The sequence below is a fragment of the Macaca fascicularis genome, chromosome 1 (assembly GCF_037993035.2).
Source record: "Macaca fascicularis isolate 582-1 chromosome 1, T2T-MFA8v1.1".
Taxonomy (NCBI): domain Eukaryota; kingdom Metazoa; phylum Chordata; class Mammalia; order Primates; family Cercopithecidae; genus Macaca; species Macaca fascicularis.
In genome coordinates, this window is record NC_088375.1 from 201,716,183 (window position 1) to 201,741,130 (window position 24,948).

The 24,948-nt window shown below is 52.4% G+C and overlaps 1 protein-coding gene across 5 annotated transcripts in view; it reads right to left on the reverse strand.

Annotated features, from left to right (window-relative positions):
• The window catches only part of ZNF362 (zinc finger protein 362), a 42,740-nt gene that overhangs the window by 17,411 nt on the left and 381 nt on the right, over positions 1-24,948 (reverse strand). The window contains exons 2-6 of one of the 5 annotated variants that reach the window (XM_074013104.1): positions 11,028-11,153; positions 6,346-6,462; positions 5,532-5,595; positions 5,102-5,348; positions 1,264-1,597 (exon numbers count right to left, since the gene is read on the reverse strand). In XM_074013104.1, the coding sequence (XP_073869205.1) occupies positions 1,264-1,597; positions 5,102-5,348; positions 5,532-5,594 (644 nt within the window). In that variant the 5' untranslated portion in view covers position 5,595; positions 6,346-6,462; positions 11,028-11,153. Of the gene's footprint in view, positions 1-1,263; positions 1,598-5,101; positions 5,349-5,531; positions 5,596-6,345; positions 6,463-11,027; positions 11,154-24,332; positions 24,360-24,948 lie in introns of those variants that run through there. The other 4 variants (XM_065525460.1, XM_045375257.3, XM_045375247.3 and 1 more) reach the window with 4 other exon arrangements.

Below are 24,948 nucleotides of genomic sequence, written 5' to 3' on the forward strand. Positions count from 1 at the left end.
CTCAAGCCTGTAATCCCAGCACTTTGGGAGGCCGAGACGGGCGGATCATGAGGTCAGGAGATCGAGACCATCCTGGCTGACACGGTGAAACCCCGTCTCTACTAAAAAATACAAAAAAAATAACTAGCCGGGCGAGGTGGCGGGCGCCTGTAGTCCCAGATACTCGGGAGGCTGAGGCAGGAGAATGGCGTGAACCCGGGATGGGGAGCTTGCAGTGAGCCGAGATCTGGCCACTGCACTCCAGCCTGGGCGGCAGAGCGAGACTCTGTCTCCAAAAAAAAAAAAAAAAAAAAAAAAAAAAAAAAAAAAAAAAATCTGGAGGGGGAAGCTCTTGCCTGGGGGAACATTACAGAGCCCGGGGCAGGGGGTTATACCTCATAGGGAAGACAGGTCTGATCCTGGTGAGGCTTTGCCCAGGGCTACATCCCATGGTTCTGGGGAGGAGGCTCTACCACATGAAGTAGTTCTCAACCAGGCTGCTCATTAGAATCATCTGGGGAGCGTCTAAGAAATACCAATGCCTGCCCCACCCTCCACACCCTCTGCCCTCAAAAAGTTAACTCAGAATTCCTGGAGATGCAGCCCTGGCATCTGCATTTTCTGAAAGCTCTTCAGGTGATTCTTTAAAATTCTGGTGGTGGTGGTTGTTGTTTGAGACAGAGTCTCACTCTGTCGCCCAGGTTGGAGTGCAGTGGCCCGATCTCAGCTCACTGCAGCCTCTGCCTCCAGAGTTCAAGTTATTCTCTTGCCTCAGCCTCCTGAGTAGCTGGGATTACAGGGGCGCACCACCAGGCCCGGCTAACTTTGTATTTTTTGTAGAGATGAGGTTTCACCATGCAGGCCAGGCTGGTCTCAAACTCCTGACCGTAGGTGATCCACCCACCTTGGCCTCCCAAAGTGCTGGTATTACAGGCATGAGCCACCGTGCACGGCCTCTTCAGGTGATTCTAAGGTGGCCAGGGTTGAGAACACTGCTTAAAGGGAGGAGGAAACCGACTCTCACAACCCCAGGCTGTGGGGGCGGCTGCCAGGCACGGGCCACACCTAAGGGTCCAAAGCTCTATTACCCTACCCAGCAGCCCTGCCCGAATCGGGACCCGGGATGTGGGTGGGGCTCTCCAGAAGGCCCCGCCCCTCTGGACCCTAGCCCTGCCCCCTCGGCCCAAAGGGTCCGTTTGAGCCCCACTGCTGGGCTCCTGGAGCAGCCCTGGCTCAAGCCCCAGCCCCAAGCCCACTCGGACCTCATCCCGCCGAGACCCCCACCTGTACGTCTTGCCCTCCTTGGCAGTCTCGCCCGAGGCCAGGATGGGGTAGGGGACTACAAGGACAGGCGGACCCCCCGGGTTCTCCGCCTTGATCTTTTTGCGGCCGCGTTCGGACTTGGGGGGGCCAAGCAGGCCATGGCCCTGGATTGTCTTGATGGAGTCCAGGAGAGGGGGGCTGGTGATCCCTGAGATGAGGGTGGGGGACGAGGCGATGAGGCGGCTCTGGCTGGTGGTGGTGGGTGTGGACGGGGTGCTGGTACCCGTGCCCGTGCCTGTGCCCGCGCTCGACTCAGAAGTGCTCACAGCCGGGGTCCGGGTGGACAGCCCCAGACCTGCGAAGACACGCGGGTGGGGGTAGGGGTGAGGGGAGCTGCAGAGGCCAGCTCGGCTGCCCACCCAGCTATGTGATTTTGGCAGGCGAGCATCCCCTTAACGTTCGTAAGCTGCTACCCAGGGGTAACTAAATGAGACCTTGTGCATGTGTAAGATGCCTTAGGCACCTTAAGATTAAATTGAGTTATATAACAGAGGCACTTTGGAAAAATTCAAACTATAGAAAACGACTGAGGCACAAAGAAGTTCACTGCTGTCTTATTTATAACAGCAAAATTTTAGAGGCAACTGAAATATGCAACATTAGGAAGGGGTTCGGTAAACAGCGATTAATTGCCTCAGCTGCCCATTGAAAAGGAGGTTATGTTTGTTTAAGCAAACTACATACGTATGCACAGAAAAAATAAGTAGGAAAGAATGTGCCAAAATGTGATATGGATGGTAGACTAGGAGTAATTTTTTTAAAAAAAAAGAAGCTTAACTGTACTTGATTCGACAATGAGAGCTTTAAAAACTTCTGTAGTAAAAGTTATTCTTTTAAAAATGAGAGGACTAGACACATTTATAGTATCAACTGAAGCAGACAAAAAGATGAAAATGGTATCTATTGTGTGGTTCTAACTACGTTTTTTTTTCTTTTAAAAAAAAAAGCTAAAAATTTGTGCATTGAAAAAGATAATGTCAAGTCAGCAGGAGAATGTTTTGTATCACACACTGGTGGTGGGAGCATACATTTGCAAAGCCTTAATGAAGGGTAGTCTGGCAACAGTCATTAAAATTTAAACATGGCCAAGCACAGTGGCTCACACTTGTAATCCCAACACTTTAAGAGGCTGAGGTAGGAGGATTGCTTGAGCCCAGAAGTTGAAGACCAGCCTGGGCAACATGGCAAAACCCTGTCTCTCTACAAAAATTACAAAAATTAGCTGGGTGTGGTGGCATGTGCCTGTAGTCCCAGCTACTAGGGAGGCTGGGGTGGGAGGATCACTTGAGCCCCTGAGGTGGAGGCTTCAGTGAGCCATATTCACACCACTGCACTCCAGCCTGGGTAACAGGACAAGACCCTACTCTTAAAAAAAATAATAATAATTAATTTAAACAAATTTTAATGTACATAACTTTGGCCGAGTAATTCTACTTCTAGAAATTTACAATAAAGAAATATTCCCACATGAGCACAAAGACGTGTATACAAGTCCATACAAAACTGTGATCAGATAAAATTGAACACAACCTGTTTGTCCTCAGCATGAGCTTTGTAAAGAGCTGTGGTCCACTCTCATTAGGGAGAACTGCACAGCCACTAAAACAAGATCGATGTGATGCAGTGACAGAGAGAGAAGGTCGAAATGTGCTGTCAGGTGAAAAAAGCCAATCACAGACATAGGAGGTCATCTATTTTAAAGAACACACACTCAAACTACAGATGTAGTTTGGACAAGATATATGTGCATATGTAAACGCACAGGAATAGATCTGAGAAGAGACACATCAAACTGCTAATTGTGGTTCTCTCTAGGGAAAGAGAAGAATTTTTTGGTAAAGGAGATTTTCCTACTTTGTCTGATTCTATATTATTTGAATCTTTTACCTGGTGAATTTATCCATTTTTAACATCTGTGATTAAAGGACAAAATAAAATAAATTATAAACATGAAAATTCTCACAATAGTAGGATTAAGGCTATTTTTTCTCCTTTCAGCTTATTGGCAATTTCCAAATTTTCTATAATGACTATGTATTACTTTTATAATAAAAAGTGGAATATATATGTTTATGACAGAATGGTGAGTAGGAAAAGCAAGTTAAAACCATGGGTACAGCCCTACCACAAGCTCAGCAAAACACACACGAATATTGAAAAACAAAAAATATGGCAAAGGAAGGAAATGGACCAAGAGCCTCTCTGAGCTGCTGGGTTGGGAGCTGGGGATTATGAATGATTTTTTTGTTGCTAGTTTCTCTTTTTTCCAAATTTCCCTTAATATGCTTATATTACTTTTTTAATATTACTTTTATAATGGAAAAAATAAATTTAATAAAATCATAGTAACAGGGGATATGCAGAGTGCGGCTGGGGCCTGGATAGGTTTACCAGGCCCTGTAATTCTTGGGTGACTCTGGGAAAAGGCAGGAGAGAAGGAAAGAGGCAGAATCACCTGGCTGGCAGCAGAGGCGACAGGGGAGGAACAAAGGCCCAGCCACTGTGGTCTCCCAAGAAAGCCTATCCACCAGGCTCCAAGGAGGGCCTCCGGTGGCTCCAGCCCCTTGACATTACCCCAGGATGTCCCCCTGGCACCCCAGCCTCAACCTATCCAAGACTTAGCTCACATCTTTCCCCAACCCTGTTCCTTCTCCAGGGATTTCATCACAAGGGCAGTGGCCCAGGAGTCTCCCTCACCTCCTGCCTCCCCTCACACTCCTACATCCTGTCCTCTCGTCTCCCACAATGTATCTCAGATCTGTCCACTTCTCTCTATTCCCACTACCACTGCGTTGCCCAGGTCACCACACTCCTGAAGATCTCCCTGCTTCCATGCTTACCCCCTGACAACCTCTTCTCCACCTAGCAGCCAGACTCCGTTTTCTCAACCCATATCTGAGTGTTTTCTCCCCCACTTAAAAACCTTCAGTGGTTCCCCACTGCCCAAGGGTCAAGTCCAAACTGCTTTGTGGCCTACAGGGCCCTTCTTAATCTGGTCCCTGCTTCCTCAAAGCCTCAGCAGAACTGAGCATGGAAACAGAGTGAAGACACGGGCTCTGGAGCCACACTGCCGGCCTCTGCCTCTTACTAGCTGTAAACCGTGGTTGCAAGTGGCTTTACCTTTCTCTGCCTCAGTTTCCTCATCTGTTGAATAGAGACATTGCGGTGAACTGCATGAAACTGCTGTTTTTCTAAGTCAAAACGGTCCCGTGTTCCACCTAATACCAACAGCACACACCTCACAGGCTGCTGGGAGTACAATGAACACTGGTGAACAGACATGGGCGCTCGACTGCAGCTAGCTGCCACCATCACCATCATCATCACCATCTTCTAGGCCTTCCCACCCCAGACGGTCTGTCCTTCTCTTGCTTCCTACACACATACTCCCTCCGCATGTGCGGTTCCCTCTTCCTGTCCCATTTCCCTGGTTTGCTGCCAACCTTTCCTTGCGTTTCGGCTCTTACCCCTCAAATCTGGTCGTTCTCTGGGTTCCCAAAGAATCTCAGGATTTCCAAAGTTCTATATTGGGAACCTAACTTTCCTGGTGAGCCCCATGGGACAGTGACACACTCCTGTCGTGTCCACTGCGGGGAGAAGGGTCCTTCCAGTACCGGGGTGCTGTGGCTCATCGGGGCCATCCCCACCACCCCAAGCTTTGCGCCCTACCCCCAAGCCCTGCCCGCCCTGCTCTTCACCTAGCAGGGTCCCATCCTCACCAAGTCCCCTCTACGCCCGCCCCCTCCCACCCAGTCCTCCCCGGCCCCGCCCACTCGCCGGCCCCGCCCGCGCCGCCTACCTGTGACGGTGCTGGTGGCCGGCCGCGCGTGCAGCGCCACGTCGGGCTGCGGCACCGCCTGCGGATGCAGCCCCGGCACCTGCTGCAGCTTGGGCAGCGACATGACGGCCTGGCTGCTCTCCGCGGGCGCCGGCGGCACTAGCAGCGGCTGCTGCGACGAGGCCGACGTGGGCGGCAGGTGAGGCGGCCTGATCTTCTCCGCCATCAGCTGCTCCTTGATCTTGTTAATCAGGACCAGGTTGTCCAGCTGCGGGCGTAAGACGACGGGCTGAGGAGGTCTGGACCGCGTCCCGCGCCTTCCCCAGGCCCGCTGGTCCACCCGCGCCCCTCGCTCCTAACCCCTCGCCCCACAAGGCACAGCCAAAACCCAGGGCGAAGCGAAGCAGCTCCAAGGAGGGTAGGGCATCCGGAGGGACGACGTCAGTCTTACCTGGCTGGGCATGGTGGGAGGAGGGGGCCAGAAGTAGGGGTTGTTAAATCGAGGCTCGGCCATCCTGCGGGAAGAGAGCGACTGTCACCGGGAAGAGAGCCCTCCCCACAGACTGGGGCGAGCACCCCTTAGCTGCATCCACTCAAGTCGGGGCCAGTGTCTGGGATCCATGTCCCCATGGGTCCCCCAGCCTCACAGCACAGCAGGCCTCCCACCTGGCCCAGGGAGTCACATCTCCAGGCTGAAAAACCTGGAATTGGGTGACACCCCCCACCTTAGTGGGCCCCACAGGGCAAACGTCACATCCAGACTGGAGTACTCTCGACCAGCTCCCACCCCTGTCACCCCAATTGCTGGCCAACCAATCTCCATCCCCCAGGAGGGCCCCAGGCTGCTGTGCCAACCCCATGCGTTCCACACAGAAGGGCCCCCGAGTCCAGAGACAAACTGGGGCGGACTGGAGCAAATTTGTAAATGCCCATCCCTGATCCCTGCCCTTCTGCCCCCTGTCCCTTTGAGTACAGACATCCTTCTCAAAATCAGGGGGCAACATGGGGTCACCAGATATAGCCTTTCTGAGGGGCAGTTTGGCAGGACAATTTACAGTGACCCAAATGATTATTGCCTTTTGACTCAAGAAACTGTACTTCTGGAAAGTTAACAGGCCACGTGTGGTTGTTCAATGCCACGTGCAACACCTGGCCCACGACGATGTGGACGAGAACGCTGTGGTCACGGAGGGGCCGAAGAGGCCTGAAGCTAGGGCAGTCTGGGGCTCTTTGGTAAAAGTGTGTGACAGACTGGTGGCCCTCACCTCTGGCAAGTTCCATGGCAGGCCTGTGCGGTTAGAAGGCCTTTTCAACCAGGGCAGTATGAAGGATGGGCCTTCAGGGCTATCTCAGTCTTCCAGAAGGTTTGTCTTCCTGCGACCCTAGAGTAAGTCAAGAAGTGACTTACAGGGACCATGCCTCACAGAGGGTTTCCATTAAGCCTTGCTCCCTGTCAAGTTTCTCTTATCTCTCGCTTATGGAAATCACTTGCCTAACTGGTATCGTTGCTTAAATGAAATTGTTTATTTTGACAGGAAAGACCAAAATGAAGCACTTTCAACCTCTTTTCCTCATCCTATGAGCGTGAAAAGCCCCTATTGGAATGGTAGCTATAAGGTTTCGAGAGAAAACCCTCGATAAGGACACGATCTAATCTCAATATTTTAAGAAAGAAATTTTAGATGAATTATCTCTTGTGATCTTTACTTGAAAGCAGGCACAAGAGGTATTATTATACCATTTTATCAGTGAAGAAACTGAGGCTCAGAGAGAAGGGAAGGAGGAAACCTGTCCTAGGCCACAAGGCGAAGGTGCCACAGTCAAAATTAGAAATCAGATTTGCTCAAGCTGGTTCCTCTGGGGAATTTGCTTTGCAAACCCTAGTCTTTGGTAGAGCAAATGCCTATATGCAAATGGCTCAATATCTATAGGCAAACATCCTTACCCCTCACTCCCAGCCTGAGGGCCAGTTTGGGTTAGAGCACCCTCCTGAGGCGGCTGGGGCAGCTCCTGCCCTCCATCCTCCACCCACAGGCACCAAGATGCCCTTCCCTCTGCCCACCCATCCCTTACAGCCCAACACAAGAAGTACTTCCTGCCTGGAGTTCTCCCTGAATGCTCCAGACCCCTGGGACTTCTCCTTTCCCAGAACAAACTCAAAACAATAATTACAGTGAGGAGGCTGCAAGTTACCAAGTGCCTCTCTTGTGCCAGGCACAATGACACTGAAAGGCAGGTAGGTACTCTTATCATTCCCATTTTACAACTCAGGACACTGAATTCAGAGAGGTGGAGTGACTTATTCAAGGTCACACAGCAAGTAAGCAGAGAGCTGAGATTCCCACTCTAATCTGCCTGACTCCAAAGTCTAGTTCATCAGTCCCTTACCTATTCAGGGGAATGACAAAGCATCCTGACCACAGGCTTGTGAATAAGCCCTACCTTAGGATGACATGGCTGCGACCCCACAGGTGAGCACTTGCTCACACAGCAGTCTCAGGACCTGTCCCAACCCTGCTGTTGTCCACAGGGAGAAATATGGAGGCGACTGAGATGTAAAGCCAGGGTAAAGAGGCTCCACGGCTAGGGGCAGGGAGCATGGACATTGGATACACCTGTCTTGTTCATCTGGGTATCCCCAGCACCGAGGCCCAAAGGTTATCAATAATGTGAGTTGCATAATGAAATGAATAAATGAAGTAATAATAATCAGAATGATTTTAAAGACAATCCCATACAATTATCTAGCACTGCTCACAGTTTACAAAGCTCTTCTGTGCCCACCAACATTCTCATTAGAACCTCAGGAGGATGGCAAGCAAGGAAGAATTTTCACTCTCATTTCACGGAGGAAGAAACGAGGGCACCAGGAGGGAGGCACCTTGCTCAGGCCACATGCATGAGAAACAGGAAGCAGCACGGTGCTGTGATGCTGGATGCTAGCTCTCTAAGCCTCAGGTTTCCTCCTCTGTAAAATGGGGTGAAACAGGCTACCTTGCCTCACTCAGGCCCCGGCCCAGGACTCTGCCCACTGCACCTCGCTGCTTCTCAGACAGTTCTAGGAGATCCGTCTTTTCCTCCTCTTCAGTTCAGTTCAGTGCCAAGTTCAGCGCCACTACACTGGTCAGGGGGCCATGGGAAGAGGGGGCCTTGCCCAGGGTACCACAGCTGGCCTAGAACATCCTCTCTGCCACTTATCAGACCCCTGGTCAGGCAGGGGCCACCCCTCACCCTAGTTGAGCCCCAGATCACTTCATCTGATCCACACCACCTCTGCCTGATTTCTCTGCATCATTTTCTGGCTGGTTCTAAGTAATGATTCAGTCAGTGACCCTAGTCCTGGTGTCCACCTACTGTGTGACAGGCACAGGGAACACAGGGCAGGGGCCAAACATTTCCTGAGCTCTTCCCGCGTGTCACACGCATCGCATCTCATGTGAGACTCCCAACATGCCTTTGAGGTGGGTATCCCCTGTGCAGCCCTGGGACCTGGACAAGAGGGTGGGCCCTGGCGAGAGGTGAGGGAGGAAGGTAGCCAGGGCCAGGCCAAGCCATTCAGATCTTGCCTAAGGGAGGGGCTTGAAGCCAGAAAGAGATATGGTCAGATGTGTGTTCAGGACAGAGGGACAAGGCAGAAGGACATTCTTGGAAGAGGTCACAGCTTGAGCAAAGGCGTGGAGATGTGAAAGCACAAGGCGGGCTTGGGATAGTGAACAGCACCCACGGGCACTAAAGAGAGCTGCAGAGCAGAGAGGTGGGGAGACACAGGGCACTGAATGCCACGCTAAGATGTTGGGTTGGAATGCTGGTGGTGAGAAGGCGGCAGGAAGCATGCTGGGCCAGGGGAGCAGTGACGCGGAGGTGACTATCTGAGGACCTGGTGAGGGCTGGGGGTGGAGACAGAGCAGCCACCCGGGGGTTGAGTGTGCATGCTAGAATGGGCAGAGGAAACACGCTGGTGGCCAGGCCTCAAGCACGACAAAAGCCAAGACTCTCTACTGTCAGCCCCAAGACACAGGGCTGATCCTCGCAGGGGAGCAAATGTCATTTTGTTTCTCTTATTCTAAAAGGTGAAAAACAGCGGATGGACGGATGAATGAAACACCCCTTCCAAAATACGGCCTGCTGATGGCAGCTGGCCCATCTATCAATCTGTCCATCCATTCATACTGGACAAATCCTCTGGGCCAAACTGGGACCAGTGCTGGGGAGCCTTAGCCAACTGGAAAGAACTCGGCCCTCCCCGAGCCCCAAGCTAAGTGGAGGAAGCAGACAAGTGGCCCACAAGCTTCTGCAAAGAACTCCGACCTATGAGACTACCTACACAGCACAGTAGCCGCCCTGAGGTCAAAGCTTATGGGCCACATTCCAGTCCTGTCCTCCATGGCCTCCCTGCCACCTGGCCCCTCGGAGAAGGCCTGTGTGCCATGACACCTGGCTCCTCACTTTCTCAGCCTCCTTTATAGTCCCTAGCCTCTCTTCCCCACCAATTCAGCTCCTCAGGATAGAGTGGGAGCTCCCTCTCTCCCACCAGCCTCAGTTCCTGGGTGGCCCAACCATTTTAGAATCTCAAGACCAGCCAAGCCCGAAGTCCCCACCTCCAGCTAGGCCTCTCCCTGACAGTCCCTTTGGCCGACTCCTGGGCTGCTCAGACTCTGCGGGCCTGAGCTGAACTTCGTCTTTCCCTATGCCATGCACCTGGTCTGGTCATCCCCCCCTCACAGTGGGACATCCCCATCTGCCCAGATGCTCCTGCAGACACACAGTGATCTAACACACACCTGCCCAGATGCTCCTGCAGACACACAGTGATCTACCGCACACCTGCCCAGATGCTCCTGCAGACACACAGTGATCTACCGCACTTGCCCTCCCTCCCCACCCACCTCAGACCCATCTCAGCCATGTCTTCAGGATTCCAGTTCCAAAGTCTCTCTCAAGCCCACCCACTCTTCTCCAACAGTCCCAGCCACTGTTGCCTCACCGGGACTGTGGAACAGCCCGCTCTGTTTGCAGCCCAACATACCCGGATCCCAATCTTGACTCCAACTCACCAGCTGTGTGATCTTGGGCAAGGCACTTGCTCCTACCCCCCATGGAAGGGATTAGCAGCCCAGAGCCAGGGACCTGACCCAGCCTGGAGAGGATCAGGGAGGACTTCCCAGGGGAGGTGATGCCTGCCTTGGGTCTTAAAGGATGAGTGGGAGTTAGGTAGGCAGAGGAGGGGTGGGAGCATTCCCAGCAGAAGCAACAGCTTGAGCAAAGGCCCCCCAGGCGAGGAGCCCAACAGTGTGTGAGGGGAGCCACGAATGTTCGGTGTTGCCTGGCAGATGGGAGATGAGGCTGGAACCAGCAGCTGGGGCCAGACCTAAAAGGCTGCTCCCTGATTCCTAGGCCTGAAGGCTAGACTTGAAGCAGTAGGTGATGGGACAGAATCTGTGGTTGAGAAAGGCCCCTCTGAGTGCCTAGTGTAGAGGGGACTAGAAAGGCCAGGAGAAGAGGCAGCGGGAAGCCCCTGGGGAGCAGAGCAGAGAGGCAGGGGCTGCACCTGGGCCAGGGAGGAGGGCGGCCTAAGAGGCCTGGAGCTGGAGGCCAAGGAAGCATGCAAAGTACCCCCCACAGTGGAGCCCAGGGGGCCCACTGTATACCAATGCTGACAAACACAGCCATAGGAACATGCGGACAGACAGCACCAAACCCAGACACACATGACAGATACAGACCTGTGGCCCCAAACATGGACTGATGGGGACCCAGCAGCTGCCGTGAGGAGGAACCCACAGCCACCACGACACAGGAGGCCACTACAGGAGGGTAAGCACACACCTCCCCCAGGGCAGACCCAGAGCGGGGCAGTAGGAGCACTCAGGGAAGAACACAATGCTTTAATCCCCCAAAGAACAAACCCTCATTGACAGAGTGCAACCTGGAATCACAAGCTCCTTACCTAGAGTGTCCTTTCCCACTTGGTGAACTTCTACTCATCCTTCAAGACCCAGCTCAAGTGTTCCCTCTTCTACGGAGCTTTCCCTGAACCCCCAGCCAGTCACTTCCTCTGTGTTCCCAACAGCACCTTGTATATGGGAATAACAATAACAATAATAACAATAATAATAGTAATAAAGTGCCAGCTACCATTGATTTTAACATCTATGTGTTGAATATGTCATGATTCATGTCACTGAATCTTCCCAATGACTCTGTGAGATGCACAATTAACAGAAGAAAGTGCAGCACAGAGAGATCGACCAACTTGCCCCAAATCACACAGCTAGTAAGTGATGGAGTTAGGATGCCCAGCACTGAGCCAGCACTACAGGGCCAACTGCACTCCAGGGCAGTTATATTTTCCCGGGCGTCCTCCCCACCAGACTTCAAACTCTTCACAAGTAGGGTTGGTGCTCATTCATTTCTGCCAGCCTCTAGCCCAAGGTGGCCACTTCCAATGGACTGGGGACTGTGTCAGGATATTTTACAGCCATTATTTTACTCTCACAATAGACCTATTGTACAGATGAGGAAACTGAGGTCCAGAGAGGTTAAGCAAGTTGCCTTAGGTCACAGAGCTGAGTCTGAACTTGAAACTGGGTCTGTTTATCACCCTGTCCCAGAAGGGTGTCTCTGAGGCCAGCCCAGCAAGTTCCACAGAGGGGAACTGAGGGAGGGGGTACTGAGGAAGGGGTACATCAGGTGCCAGGCCCTGCCACCTGGAGACTTTCAGACCTAGACGAATGGACACAAAGAGGACAGGCAGCCCAGGAGGAATGTCACGAGACTCACCCACTGCAAGGCAGAGGGGTTCAGTAAAGCAACTTATGGCCACCCCCCACCTCCCACCCCAGCCCAACACACAGACATTAAAAAGTGAGATTTGCTTGGCTGGGCTGGGCATGGTTCATGCCTATAATCCCAGCACTTTGGGAGGCTGAGGCAGGAGAATCGCTTAAGCCCAGGAGTTTGAGGCTGCAGTGAGCCATGATCACACCACTGCACTCAAGCCTGGGTGACAGAGTGAGAACCTGTCTTTAAAAAGAAGAGACTTTGCCCAGACCCCATGCCCACATGGGAACTAGCTCCTCACAAAGCAAATGCGAGAGAGCAGGACCCAAAACTGTCCGGATACTATGATTACAAAGGAGGCAAAAATAAAAACCTGCGTCAGAAAAAGAAAGCTTCAGGGAGCCACACCCAGAGGGAGGCTGGGAGCAAGGCAAGAGGCAGCTGGGGCCAATCTTGGTCTTTGTCTTTGTTTCTCTGATTTCCAAATTCTCTGTAATGCTGTTCCGTTTCTTAACAAAAACAATAAATTTATTCTTAAAAAATGAACGAAAGTAGTTGGTAGCCCAGTGCGGGGAACAGATGGAGGGTCCAGAGGCATGGGGCAGTGGGAGGTCAGCGTCAGCTGCTGGTGGGCAGGCAGTTGACTGTTGCACGCCAGGCCCTGCACAGCCCCAGCCTCAAAGCGCGCATGACTTGGAGGGTGGGTGTCAGGAAGGGCTACCTGGAAGAGGTGGCATTCCATCTGCACCATGAAGCTGATTAGGATCCTACAGGGTGGGGAGAGAAGAGGGTCTGCACCACCTCCCCTGCCCTGATACAGGCCCCCTTCAGCTCTGGCCTCAGCTATTGTAAGAGCCTCCTCACAGGTTCCCCCCCTCCTCCATCCTCCACTCCATTACTGCAGTCACTGTAATTTTAATAAAATAAAAGATCCCAACCCTGTCCTTCTTAAGACCCTCCATAGCTCCCTACTTCCCTCCAGACAATGTCTGGATTGCTTAAGCCTTACGTGTGCAGCCCCTGCCGATCTCTCTGGCTGTTCCACTTTGCACTGCACAGCCAGACTGAGCATCTCCCAGTTCCCCCAGGGCTCTGCTTCCCTTCTCACCTTCCACAGGCTGCATCCTCTCCCTGGTATTCTCTGCCCTCCCCATGTCACTAGTGAATTCCAATGCATCCCTCAGGCCACAGCTTACAGGCCACCTCTTCCTGGAAGCAATCGGGGACTACTCTGCCTCCATGCCCGGGCTGCACTGCGTGCTCTCCTCACTGCTCCCTTTGTACCCTGCATTTCCATCATCAGAACCTCTCTCACCCCATGTTCTGTCTGTTTGCTCATCCATCTCTGCTGCCAGACATGCGCTCCGTTGGGGAGGGATCATGGCTGAATCATTTATCTTTTAAACCCTGCACAGTATCTGACAAAGGTTTGGATTAATTAATCAATTACTTAATAATCAGGTGGGGGGAACTGAAAGGGCTGTGGCCCGGATAGAAGGAAGCCCCCTCCCCCTCCTCCGAGTCCCCTCCACCCACTCTGGCACTGTGCTGTCCCTCTCTGTTACACTGTTCACTATTTCCTGTATCTAAGTCCTGTCTTCCTAATTGACCCAAGAAGGGGCTATGTATGTTCTCTAAAGACTAGCCGATCCAAAAAGGATGTTAACAGCTAATAAACACAGAAAATGATTCTGCTTCCATAGCAGTGAAAATTCAATGAGTTTAACCTATCAAAATAGCAGTAAGAAATAAGGAAATGCTAACACCCAATACTGGTGAGGGTATGGTGAAATTGGCACGCTCATGTATTATTGGTGGGAGTGTAAATTGTAACAATCATTTCTGAAAACAATCTGGCATGAATTTGTCAAGAGCTCTAAAAATGTCCAAACTTCCTGGCCTAGTGATCCCATTCTTGGTCATCCATCCCTAGAAAAATAGAGAAAAAGTTATATGTACAAAGCTGTTTGCATCAGTGGTTTTTTACAACAGCAAAAACCTGGAACAGCCGAAATTTTAAATAGGTTCTGTGTAAGTCATGTTACTTGGTGACACAGTCTACGGTCGTTAATAACAGCTAACGTTACTGGCCTTGTAATGACTCATTTAACACTCACATTGGCCTGTCAGGAACTGAAGGCACAGAGAGATCAGTAAATTTGCCCAAAGTCAAGCAGTTAAGTGTAGGATTTGAATACAGACAATCAGGTCCTAAAGCCCATCCTCTCCACCCTGACACTGGATCCATTAAAAGGAAGGATTGAAACCACTCTGCAGTCATTTAAAAAACACTTGTGATAGGGGGGAAATGGGAAGATTTTTTTAAAACTGCATGTATAGATAGAGCAAGGATATCTATATGAAAACTGGGTGCTGAGAGAAAAGAGGGGAAGAAACACCAAAAGGCTAACAGTGGTGATGTTTCTGGCTTGGAGCAGGGGCAGAGATGAGGTGGGTTTTTACTTATTTCATATCCCTGTTTTCTAATTTTTCTCCATGTCACAGCTAATGGGGCAATAGGCCTGGAAGAGTATTGTTATGTGACTTTTTAAGGGAATATTTTTAATAAAACCAAAAGTTAAGCAAGGTATGACACAGCAAGATACCCCAAACTCCAGCCCACAGCCCCACATAGGATTCTGGCCTAAGGCCCTGCAAGTTTACCCAGGAGAGTGGGGCTCAGGGAGGGACAGGGGCCTGCTCAAAGTCCCACAGCAAAAGCCTCCAGCCCCACCCATGACAGCAGTGGGTGGGGGAGAGCAGACACGAAGGGACTCCTGGTCCCATCCGGGGCCCCAGCAGGGAGGACCAAGCTGAAGGAGAGCCTGCCCAGGGCACTAAGTCTACCGCTTAAAATCCTTCTTGGATTCCCATCACTTTTGGGGTACAGTTCAAACTCCACAGTCTGACGCTCAGGCTTTCACCAAGAAGGTCCCCTGGCCACACTCATCTCATCAGGTGTGCCCCTTGGCACCATCCCTCCAGCATCAGGGCCCCCAGAACAAGGTGACCTGATGAGCCACGGCTCTGCACAGGCTGAGCCCCTCCACCTGGGGGCCATACCTCCCAGCTGGAACCCTGCCTTCAAAACTCTGCTCAGCTGGCACTGCCTTGGGGAACTGTCTGGTTATCTGGTTATTTGTCCAGTCCCTCAAGTAGACTGTGGGCTCCCCAAAAGCAGGGCTCGGTCTGGTTCTTAGTTACAACCCCTACCCCAGCATAGCCCTACAGCTCACCCAGGTCTCCACTCCTGTCTCAACTTAAAGGTCACTTTTGATGTTTCCCACATAGGAATTGGGCTACCCTGGTATACACTCCCATGGTCCTCTGCCTTCTCCCTGTCCCACCTTTGTATTAATACCACGCCTCTAAATATGCCTTAGGCCTGTCTCCCCATCAGCCATCACTGCTGCAGCCCCAGAGCCCAGTGCCAGCCATGCAGTAGGGCCTCAAGTGTCTAGTATACACTGGGTACTCAACAGATGTTCACTGAGGGAATTGATGAGGAGGGGTTTTTCCATGCGAGCCGTAAAGACGTGGGAGTTTACCAGGAGAGCCATTGCGGCAGAAGGGCAGCGTGTGCAGAGGCTGGAAAACTGTTAACTCCCTGGGACAGTAAAGGTTTCTCAAACATAATCCCTGTCCCCAGAGAGGGGCAACAGCTACTGCTGCAGTCGGGCTGGGAGGGAAGGGAGGGTAGTGGCAGCATCCTCAGGAGGGTGAACTCATCTCACTGTGGGAAGAACAGACTTCAGGCAGGTGGGACTTACTGAAGGGGGAAGGGGAAATTGCAAGAGGGAGATGCCAGAGAGCATGGCAGGTGGCAAGAACTGCACGTGCAAAGGCCCCGAGGCAGGAAAGCACATGGCATCACGTGGGTCAGGGGTATAGCGCAGGAATTCACAAGGGAAGAAGGGTGGGGTGGCTGGAGCCATTCGTAAAGGACTAGAGTTCCAGGCTAAGGTGCTCTGGTGAAAGAACATGGAAGGGGACGTGGGAGGTCCCTGAGCAAGGGAGGGCCATGGCCAAGGTCTTCAATGGATAAGCCGTTATGCGGCCAGAAGGATGGCCTGGAGGGAATAAGCAGATGGTCTAGGAGAGGGAAACTGAGGCTTCCCATCTTTCAGGCTCCTGAGACATGCTCGAAGTTTGCCTCCCATGGCCCCTCTGCCCTCTGCCACTCCATGCAGCTAGAACCCTGAGCCGCAGATGCTGCACCCCACCCCACCCTCAAGACCTTGGCTAGGCCTGGCCAGCCCCAGAAACACACTCCTGGGAACTTCCTTCCCTGGAAGGAAAGAGGCTCCCAGGGTCCTGGATCCAATTAGGCTGGGTTTCCGCAGCCCCATGGGGCTGGGAAGGGCTGTTTTCGTTGTGACGGCAGGGTTGATCAGAGCCGGAGGGTTTGCTGTCTGTGCCCAGGTCAGTGGGAGCTGGGAGCCTGCCCCTTCCCCTCACTGGCACTCCCCCTCCCCAACACCCTCACCCTCTCGGCCCCCCATTCCCACCTCCAGCTACCCAGAGACACCCAGGGTGGTTGACCCTCTCTAGTAGCCTCAGTGCCCTCATCTAGGGAAGGGGCCATGACACCCTCTCAGTTCTGAGAGAATGTTCTACAGGCTTGGAACACACCCCCCTCCCTACTTCTGTTTCTCCTGGGGACCCCCAGCTCCTATCCCCACAGGGAACTCCTTCTGCTGGCATGAAATGATGATGGTAATAATAATAGTTGCTTCCTCCATGCTAGGCACCTTAAGATACTTTACAAGCATTTCTCACTCTGGCTCCTAACGACCCCATGAGGTAGATGCTGTGAGTGTTTTGAAATATAACATATATTCAGAAAGATGCTTAGAACATGAACAGCTTAATGACTTATAAAGCAAGTATCAGGAGACTTAAGAAGCCCTCACCCCGGGTCCTTTCTCAATTTCAGTCCCCATGTGTCCTCCAAGCTTCTCTGGTCATCACTTCATTGGGGTCAGGAATGAGGCTCAGAGAGGTCACTCACCTGCCCAAGGCCATGCATCTGGTGCAGGCAGAGGTAACAGAACACTCTGGCAAGTCCATTTTCTCTCTGGGCCTCCTTTTCTGCCTCTGTAAGGTGAAGGGGTTCAACCAAATCATAGCCTGGGCTCCTGGACCCTTAAAGGGGAATGTGACAGCTCGAGGGTTAAAAGTCTGGATTCTGGAGGCAGATAGTCCCAGCCCAGGCCCTTGGGATTGTTACCAACATCTCCAAGCCTCAATTTTCTCATCTGTAAACTGGGGATGATCATGGTATCTCCATGGGTTGTACGGAGGACTAAGTGAGCTAATATGGATAAAATCTTTCGAACACTGCCTGGCACACAGTGAGGACTCCTGAACAGTCAGCTGCCATTGCTGTTGCTAGGTTCTCCAAGGCCTAAGGGAGTTTTTCCCAACATTCCAAAGACCCACATGGAAATCTGACCAGCCAGTGATGCCATCTGGGGGGTGGGGAGTGGCAGTAGCTCTGGGCGGCCTTCAGGACCCACAGGGACCATTCTTTTGACTGGCAAAGATCCAGGTCTGAGATTCACTGAAAACAGGAAAGCCAACTGCTGGGCCCTGGCTCTGGCCCGGCCCCCAGGAGCTTCTGAGACAGGTCTCAGGGGTCCTGGACAGGGAACCCCTGGCAGGTAGTCAAGCCTGCTTCCCTGCTATATCCCAGGACCTCCAGGGCAGGCAGCCTGTGGGGCAGGCTAAATAGGCCTCCAGCTGGGGTGCAGGCCAGCAGACAGAGCGGGCCCCACGCGGGCCACAGCAGCAAAGGGAGGGCTGGGCTGGGCTGGGGAGAGAAAGGAGTGGGGAGGGTATGGGGTGGACAAATGGCTCTGGGGGAACAGGCCAGGGAAGACTGGCTACAGGCCCCACCAGACTCAGCCTCACCTGCTGCCTCATCCCCTGCACCTTCCCTAGGTCCCAGTGCCACCACCATCTCCTTGTCCCTGGATTTCTCACCTCGGGGCCTCCACCCAGGCCGTTCCCTCTGCCTCTCCCCCATCATCAGTCATCATAGTGACCAAAATCTCTAATCTTAATCATCATGTGGCCAGGCACCATGGCTCATGCGTGTTATCCCAGCACTTTGGGAGGCTGAGGTGGGTGATCACCTGAGGTCAGGAGTTTGACACCAGCTTGACCAACATGGCAAAACCCCATCTCTACTAAAAATACAAAAATTAGCCGGGTATGGTGGCACACGCCTGTAATCCCAGCTACTCTGGAGGCTGAGGCAGGAGAATTGCTTAAGCCTGGGAGGTGGAGGTTGCAGTGAGCCAAGACTGTGCACTGCAGTCCAGACTGGGTGACAGAGACTCCATCTCAAAAAAAAAAAAAAAAATCATCATCATCATTTGTGTGATCTTTTTTACAGTGCCTGTCTACCTCCGCTAGGGCAGGGACCTATATACATCAGTTTTCCTCCCCACTATCCCCAGCATCTAGCACAAGGCCTGGATATAGTAAACGCTCAAGAAATACTAGTGAATGAAGGCAGGAGATGGAAATGAGCTGCCGGCTCCATCATTTCCAGCGGATCTAGGCCAGGTGTGGGTGCAGGCGTGAGTGCAAGGGTGTTTATGAGACATGCTTGCACAAGGCCTAGAATTTGAGGCTATCTTATCTCAAGTGTAAACGAGTGTGCGCATGCAAGACTCATCTACATGTAAAAACACACGTGTGCACAAGGAGGCCTGAGTGAGCAGAGCTGTGTTCAGATGAACACCATGCGTGTGGGAGAATGTGCAGATATCAAGCATGTGGCTGAGTGCTGTTTCCCAGGAGAGTGCACTTTGGTATGTGGTCCTACCAGTAGCAAGAGAGCATGCATGTGCTCCTGTGTGATGTGTATACCGTGTGTGCAGGCACACTCCAGCAGACATGCTTCCTGAACTCCTGGCTCCTAGGGGTCCAGTTTAGGACATCTGTGGTGGTATTTCTGAAATAGCAGAGGAGTGCTCCACATTGGCAAGGATGGTGCAGGAGGTAGGGTCGGGGTGGTCATGGAAAAGCCAATAGTGTGAATATGTATGAATGTATTTGAGTGTGTTGAAGGGTTGTGCCCCCTCTCAGGCAGGTGCACCCCCACAGAGCCGCAGAACCTGGAATGGCTGCCTAGACTGTCCCCTTAAGAATCCTAAAGCTGGCCGGGCGTGGTGGCTCACACCTGTAATCCCAGCACTTTGGGAGGCCGAGGCGGGCGGATCACGAGGTCAGGAGATCGAGACCATCCTGGCTAACTACGGTGAAACCCCGTCTCTACTAAAAATACAAAAAAAAATTAGCTGGGTGTGGTGGCGGGCGCCTGTAGTCCCAGCTACTCGGGAGGTTGAGGCAGGAGAAAGGCGTGAACCCGGGAGGCGGAGCTTACAGTGAGCAGAGATCACACTATTGCACTCCAGCCTAGGCAACAGAACGAGATTTCATCTCAAAAAAAAAAAAAAAAAAAAAAAAGAATCCTAAAGCCTTCGCCCAAAGTTCAGAAAGGGACCCAGATGGTGGAGACCCCACCAACGGTATCCTTGTGGCCACATGGATGAGGCAGGGAACAAAGCAGGACCTCTTAGGCCCCAAAGTCAAATTCCTCGGCCTTCCCTACACACCTTATCCACTAAAGACACTATTCAGCCACCTCCCCCAAATTCCAGCCACCTCCAAAGCCTAGTTCCAGCCCCGGTTCTAGAAAGCCATCCCCATCACCATGGCCCCAACCCACTCTCAATGCAGCTGGCTTCCTCAATCTCCCCCCAAGTGCCAGGTGCACCCTGTGCATCCAAAAATGTTGCCCCCATTGTACAGGGGTTGCTTCTCCACTAGAGAAGGAGCAGCTGTCCCATCGAGTGCTTTCCCCTGCCTTTGAACCCCAAAGCAGATACTGTGGCAGCCTGTTGGCCTCTGGGGAGCAGACAGAGATGCACATGGCCTTGGACAAGGCCTGCTCCTCTCCCTTCCTACTTCAATTTCCCCAACGGGTAGAACGAAGTTTGGCTAGATAATCTGGGACATCCACCTCGCTCCTAATAGTGCATGATTTTAGACCTCACATGATTCTCCAAGAATTGCACGTATAAATGTCATCAGATACACACATTATTGGAGAGATAACAGTGTCTCCTTTTCCTGAGTACACCAAGCCTGACCAATTACCCCGGATGAGTGCCGAGCACCAGGCTAGAGAGAGAGGAACTCAGAAATCCTGAGGGTTCATGTGGTCTTTGTGCATCAATTCATTCATTCTTACATTCAACAATGCACTGAGGCTGTCTGCCTTTCTTCCTACAACCCAGTGGGAAGAAAGAGGCTACTGAAACCAGGAATCCACAAGGTCAAAGGCACTGGGAAACCATGACACTAACATCACTTCCCAGGTGTTACACACAAGGGAGGTGCAGCACTTTACACATTGTAAAGAAGAAAATCTTACTAGCGATGAGAACTTTCTGACAACAGGAAGCTAGGTGGCTGGTTAGGAGGGAGCTCACTGGAGGGGGGGTTTAGGCACAGACCAGAGGCCCTTTTGACAAGGGGGTGGGAAAGGGATTCCTGCTCTGTGCAAGGGTCAAGTGAGGTTGGGCTTCCCCTCAACAGTTGAGGGATTCTAAGGAGTCCCAGAGTGCTAGGTTCAAATCCTAGCAACTGCTCCATGATACCTAAGTATCTCTGTGCCTCAGCTTCCTCACCTGTAACTATGTTAATATTTATAAAGGCTTTTAGAACATGGCGTGGCACAAATTGAGCACTCTGTGATGCTAAATAAGGCAGTGAAAGTCCACTTTGTAAGATTCTAAACCTAAGACTGGATCATGCTATCGTGCTAAGATTCCAAGTGTCAAAGGTTCTCAGCTGGAAAGCTTCTCAGATGCTAAAGCTCTGAGATTGGAAGAGACTTGGATTCTTAGATTCCATGATTTAATCATCTCATTATTTCCTAACAACAGCCCTGAGTCTCCCAGAGGGAGAAGGAGAAGACAGCCCTCGGTGTAACTTTATCTCCCAGGCAATGCGCTGCCACACCTGGACTTCCTAGCATTTCCTCACCTCTACAAAAGCCCCAGCCACGCCACACCAGAACCACCTGCTCACTCACACGCATGGCGCTTCAGCATGTTCTAGTGGTGTAGACAGGCAAGAAGTGTGAATAAATACATGAGAGGGTTTCAGATACTGGTGAGAGCCACAAGAGAAAAGAAAAAGCGGCTGATGTGAGAGAGTGAGAGTAGGAAGCTATTTTAGAGCAAGTGATCCAAGCAGACCCTCTGAGGAGGTAACATTCAAGTAGAAACCTGTGAAACAAGAAGGTGCCAGTCATGTAAACACTCAGGGAAAAGCTGTCCTGGTGGGGAAATGTGCAAAGGCCCTGCCACCAGGCTTTGTGAATTCAAGGTGCGGAACGAAACTAGTGTGTGGCTGGAGGTGGCGATGGAACGCGGGGAGCCAAGGTTGAGAGGTGGGCAGAGCCTGGACTATTAAGGGCCTTGTAGGTCCAGAAAGTACTTCGGATATTTTGTCTTCTAAATGTCTAGGAAACATTAGAAGAGTTTCAGCAGGGGAATGACAAAGCAGACCAGGGCTTGCAGGGTGCCCAGGTCATGTGCCTCATTCTGAAACCACCATCGCCATTCTCAAAATCATCGCAGGGCCTAGGACAGTAATCAGCAATCCTTATAACTCAGTGGGTACATACTGAGCTCCCACCACATGCCTGGCCAAGACGGGGAGACATGTCATACACTGTCTTGATATCACTCCCAACAACCCATGAGAGATTCACAGAAAGTACCCCATTTTAGGGTTGAGGAAACTGAGGCTCAGAAAGGGAAAGAATGTGCTCAAAGTCACAGAAGCCATGTGACACAATGGGACCTAATCTCAGGACCCAGGTCTACCACTATGAAGGTTTATGGGACTCCTTTGGTGTTTTCAAGACTTCCATTCTCTGAGAGCCCTACCCTGGGGACTCATGGAGGTGCCCAGCGAACACTGCCCTGGCTAGTGCTTCATGCACCTGCAGTCTCACCCCTTCTTCCTTGTTGGCTTTAGAGCCCTGGAGGACTACACTTGTATCTCACATGTCTGTGCAGTGTGGGCTGGGTGAGCTAAGGACTGCATAGAAGACCAGATGGGTAGATTACTGAGATGACTAACCAATAAACTAATTAATGGATAATGAAAAAATAAAGGAATGATCTGGCAACAAATGAATGAATAAAATAGCCCGTGGCAGAAGAAGGAACGAATGGCTCCTCATTTTACAGAGGGACAAGGCAGAAAAGTGTCTGCCCAGGGAAGGGCTAGGGCCAGCCTGGCTTCAGACCCAGTCCCCACCTCACCCACACATCTGCTTCCTCCTTTCCATGTGGGACCAGCTTGCCTCCGTCCCCAAGCCTGCAGATAGCCTATTCCTTAGTCCCTGGGACAAGTTCATGTCTCCATGGAGCACTGGCTGTTACTCCATGACACCATCACCAGCACCACCACCCACTAGCAATTCCTGCCATCCTGGAGCCCATGCAGCCTGGGAATGGGAAGAGAGGCTCATTGTCCCTCTGAGTGTCACAGAGGAAGGGAGGCAGGAGATCAAGGTCCGGTTCTGAGACCCAAATCACTGACTTCTAGCCAGCGGCTTCCCCTCTCTGGGCCCAGGTGACCTCCTGACATCTAAGCCTTTTCAGCTCTGACATTCTTTGGGTGGGGTGGGCCTCTGGATTTTTACACAGTCACTGGATTCAGCAGAAGAATTAGCCCAAAACCTAGAAGAGTCCTTCCCACAAGCACCAAAGTCCACCTGGGGAAAGACCAGACGAGGAGCCTGCAGGCCTGAGTTTAAGCCTCCTCTGCCACTGTTCAACCTCTCTGAGTCTTGTTTTCCTTATAATGAAGTTCATAATCCCCACTAGGACAATTTAACCCCAACTGAGTTTCTGCGAGAACCTGATGTGATAACCACCACACCATACTGTGCAAACTGTAAAGTTCAATTCTCTCAGGGAGGATTATTATGGCAGGGGGTAGGAGGGGGTGAAAGGATCATGCTGTCCCATTCTAGTCCAGTTCTGTTCAAAACAGATCTTCCAGGGGTCCAGGCCCCCCATGGAGAACAGTGGAGGGAGCCTAGCAGTGGAAGCCTTAACACCCAGGTCCCGGGTTCAGTCTCCTTCTACCTGGTAGCGTGACTTCGGGCAAGTCACTTCCTCTCTCTGGACCTCAGTTCCTCCATCTAAAAATCACCTGACTTGGTACCCTCTGGCCAAGGCATGCCAAGTTCCACAGCCCTGAACCCCTAACCCCAGCTTTCAACCCCCAACTCTGTCTTCTGGGAGCTCACTCTGTCTAGTGGATCCAGCACACAAACCAGGAGTGACACTAGAAGGGTCTCCCCTCCAAGAAATGCTGGAGTAGGGGACAGATGAGAGGCCAGGCCCAACACTGCCCCCAGTGCCTTGGACAGCGCCAGTCATTCACCCCAGACCTTGTGGGCCTGGCCTTCAGATCCCCCTCGGCAGCCTGCGGAGCCAGCAGGCCCTGACCTGTCCAGCAAGATACTTCAGGAACTTAACCGAAGTCCAAAGTGCTTCTACCTCCAGGGCGTAGGGCAGGAGTGGCAGAAAGGAATAAGAGCATACCACAGGAGTGAGGCTCACACCGAGGGGGACTAGCAAACCAGATTACCTTTCCTGCCCCTCCCCTCAGACAGGACCCACTGGGCTGCAGGCCTGCACCCAACCAAAAGTTCATCATAGGGTGGGGTCGGGGAGGCATTACCACCAGCTGCCACCTCTGGGGGCAGGAGGACCACCAGGTTGGGGAGGGGGCTCTCCAACTGCAAAGGGCCAAGCTCACTTGCCTCAGGGTCCAAGGGTCACCCCAGGGCCTAGGCAGGATTCCAGCCTACATGGGGGGTCCTGGCCACCCATGAAGGAGACAGGCCCACTGCCACACACACAGCTCCCAAAGGTTCCACACTGCTCGAGGACAGGGTGGTGGGACAGCAGGATTATTTCCTCATGCTAGGGGTCTTTGCTGGAAATGCTGGGCCCACTCTGAGCCCCTCTTGCCGGTCCTCTCCCCCAGATCTGAGGATCTAGCTCCTTACAATGCCATGTTTATAGAGCCCCTTCCAAAAAATGTTTCCCAGTTCCCCCAAAACTCCCATCCCCAACCCTCCACATCTGCCCCCCCTTCGGCCCCCCATCCCGCGCAGCTCTGAGGAAACCGGCAGTTAACTTTTCCCAAAAATCCTGCAAAGGCAGCTGGCTGGGGGAGAAATGGGCCTCGAGATCCTTTCGCGGCATTTCACCGCCTTCCAAAAAAAAAGAAAGAAAGAAAGAGAAGCAAAGCAAAGCAAACTTTCGGAGTTAACTTTAAATTCCCAGCCCTCCCCCCGCCCAAATCGCCCGGCAGCTTCCCTTTTTTTTTTTCTTTAAAGTGCAATTGCATTGTGTCTCACCTCCCCGAAAGGCTCGCGGCTCTCTCCAAAGAAAAGGAAAAAAGCCAACCCTTCGGGTGCCCCCTCTGCTTCCAGCCGCCTCTCCCACATTCTCAGACAGTTTTATTAAAATTTTCAGACAAAAGAAAAACAAAAATGGCAGCCTGGCTTATTTTTAAAACAGGACAGGGACGCCATATTCTGCAGATCTGCAAAAAAAGGGAGAAATCCGGCACTGGCCGCTCCACCGGGCCGGCTGCAAAGTGCGCGAACCGCGCCGTTTGCAATCCGTTTATTTGCATTAAGCCCCATGAATCATTGTTTACCGGAGAATTGCAGCAGGGTTTGAATAGCCCGGCTTAAGAAAACACACACACACGCGCGCGCACACACACACACACGCACACACACTCGGAGACCAGCCCCAGACACGCCGCGGGAGACACTTCCTACCCCGCGCGCCCCGCCGCCGCCGCCGCCGCTCCGGGCCGGGCCCGAGGCGCAGGCGGCCCCGGGCCCTCGGAGCGCCCCGGCCCGCGCTGACAGCGCCCGCGCCCCGGCCCGGCCCCCGCCCGCAACTCGGCGCAACTTTCCCGCGGGCAGGCGCCCGCCGCCGCTGGGCCCGCTCCCCGCGCGC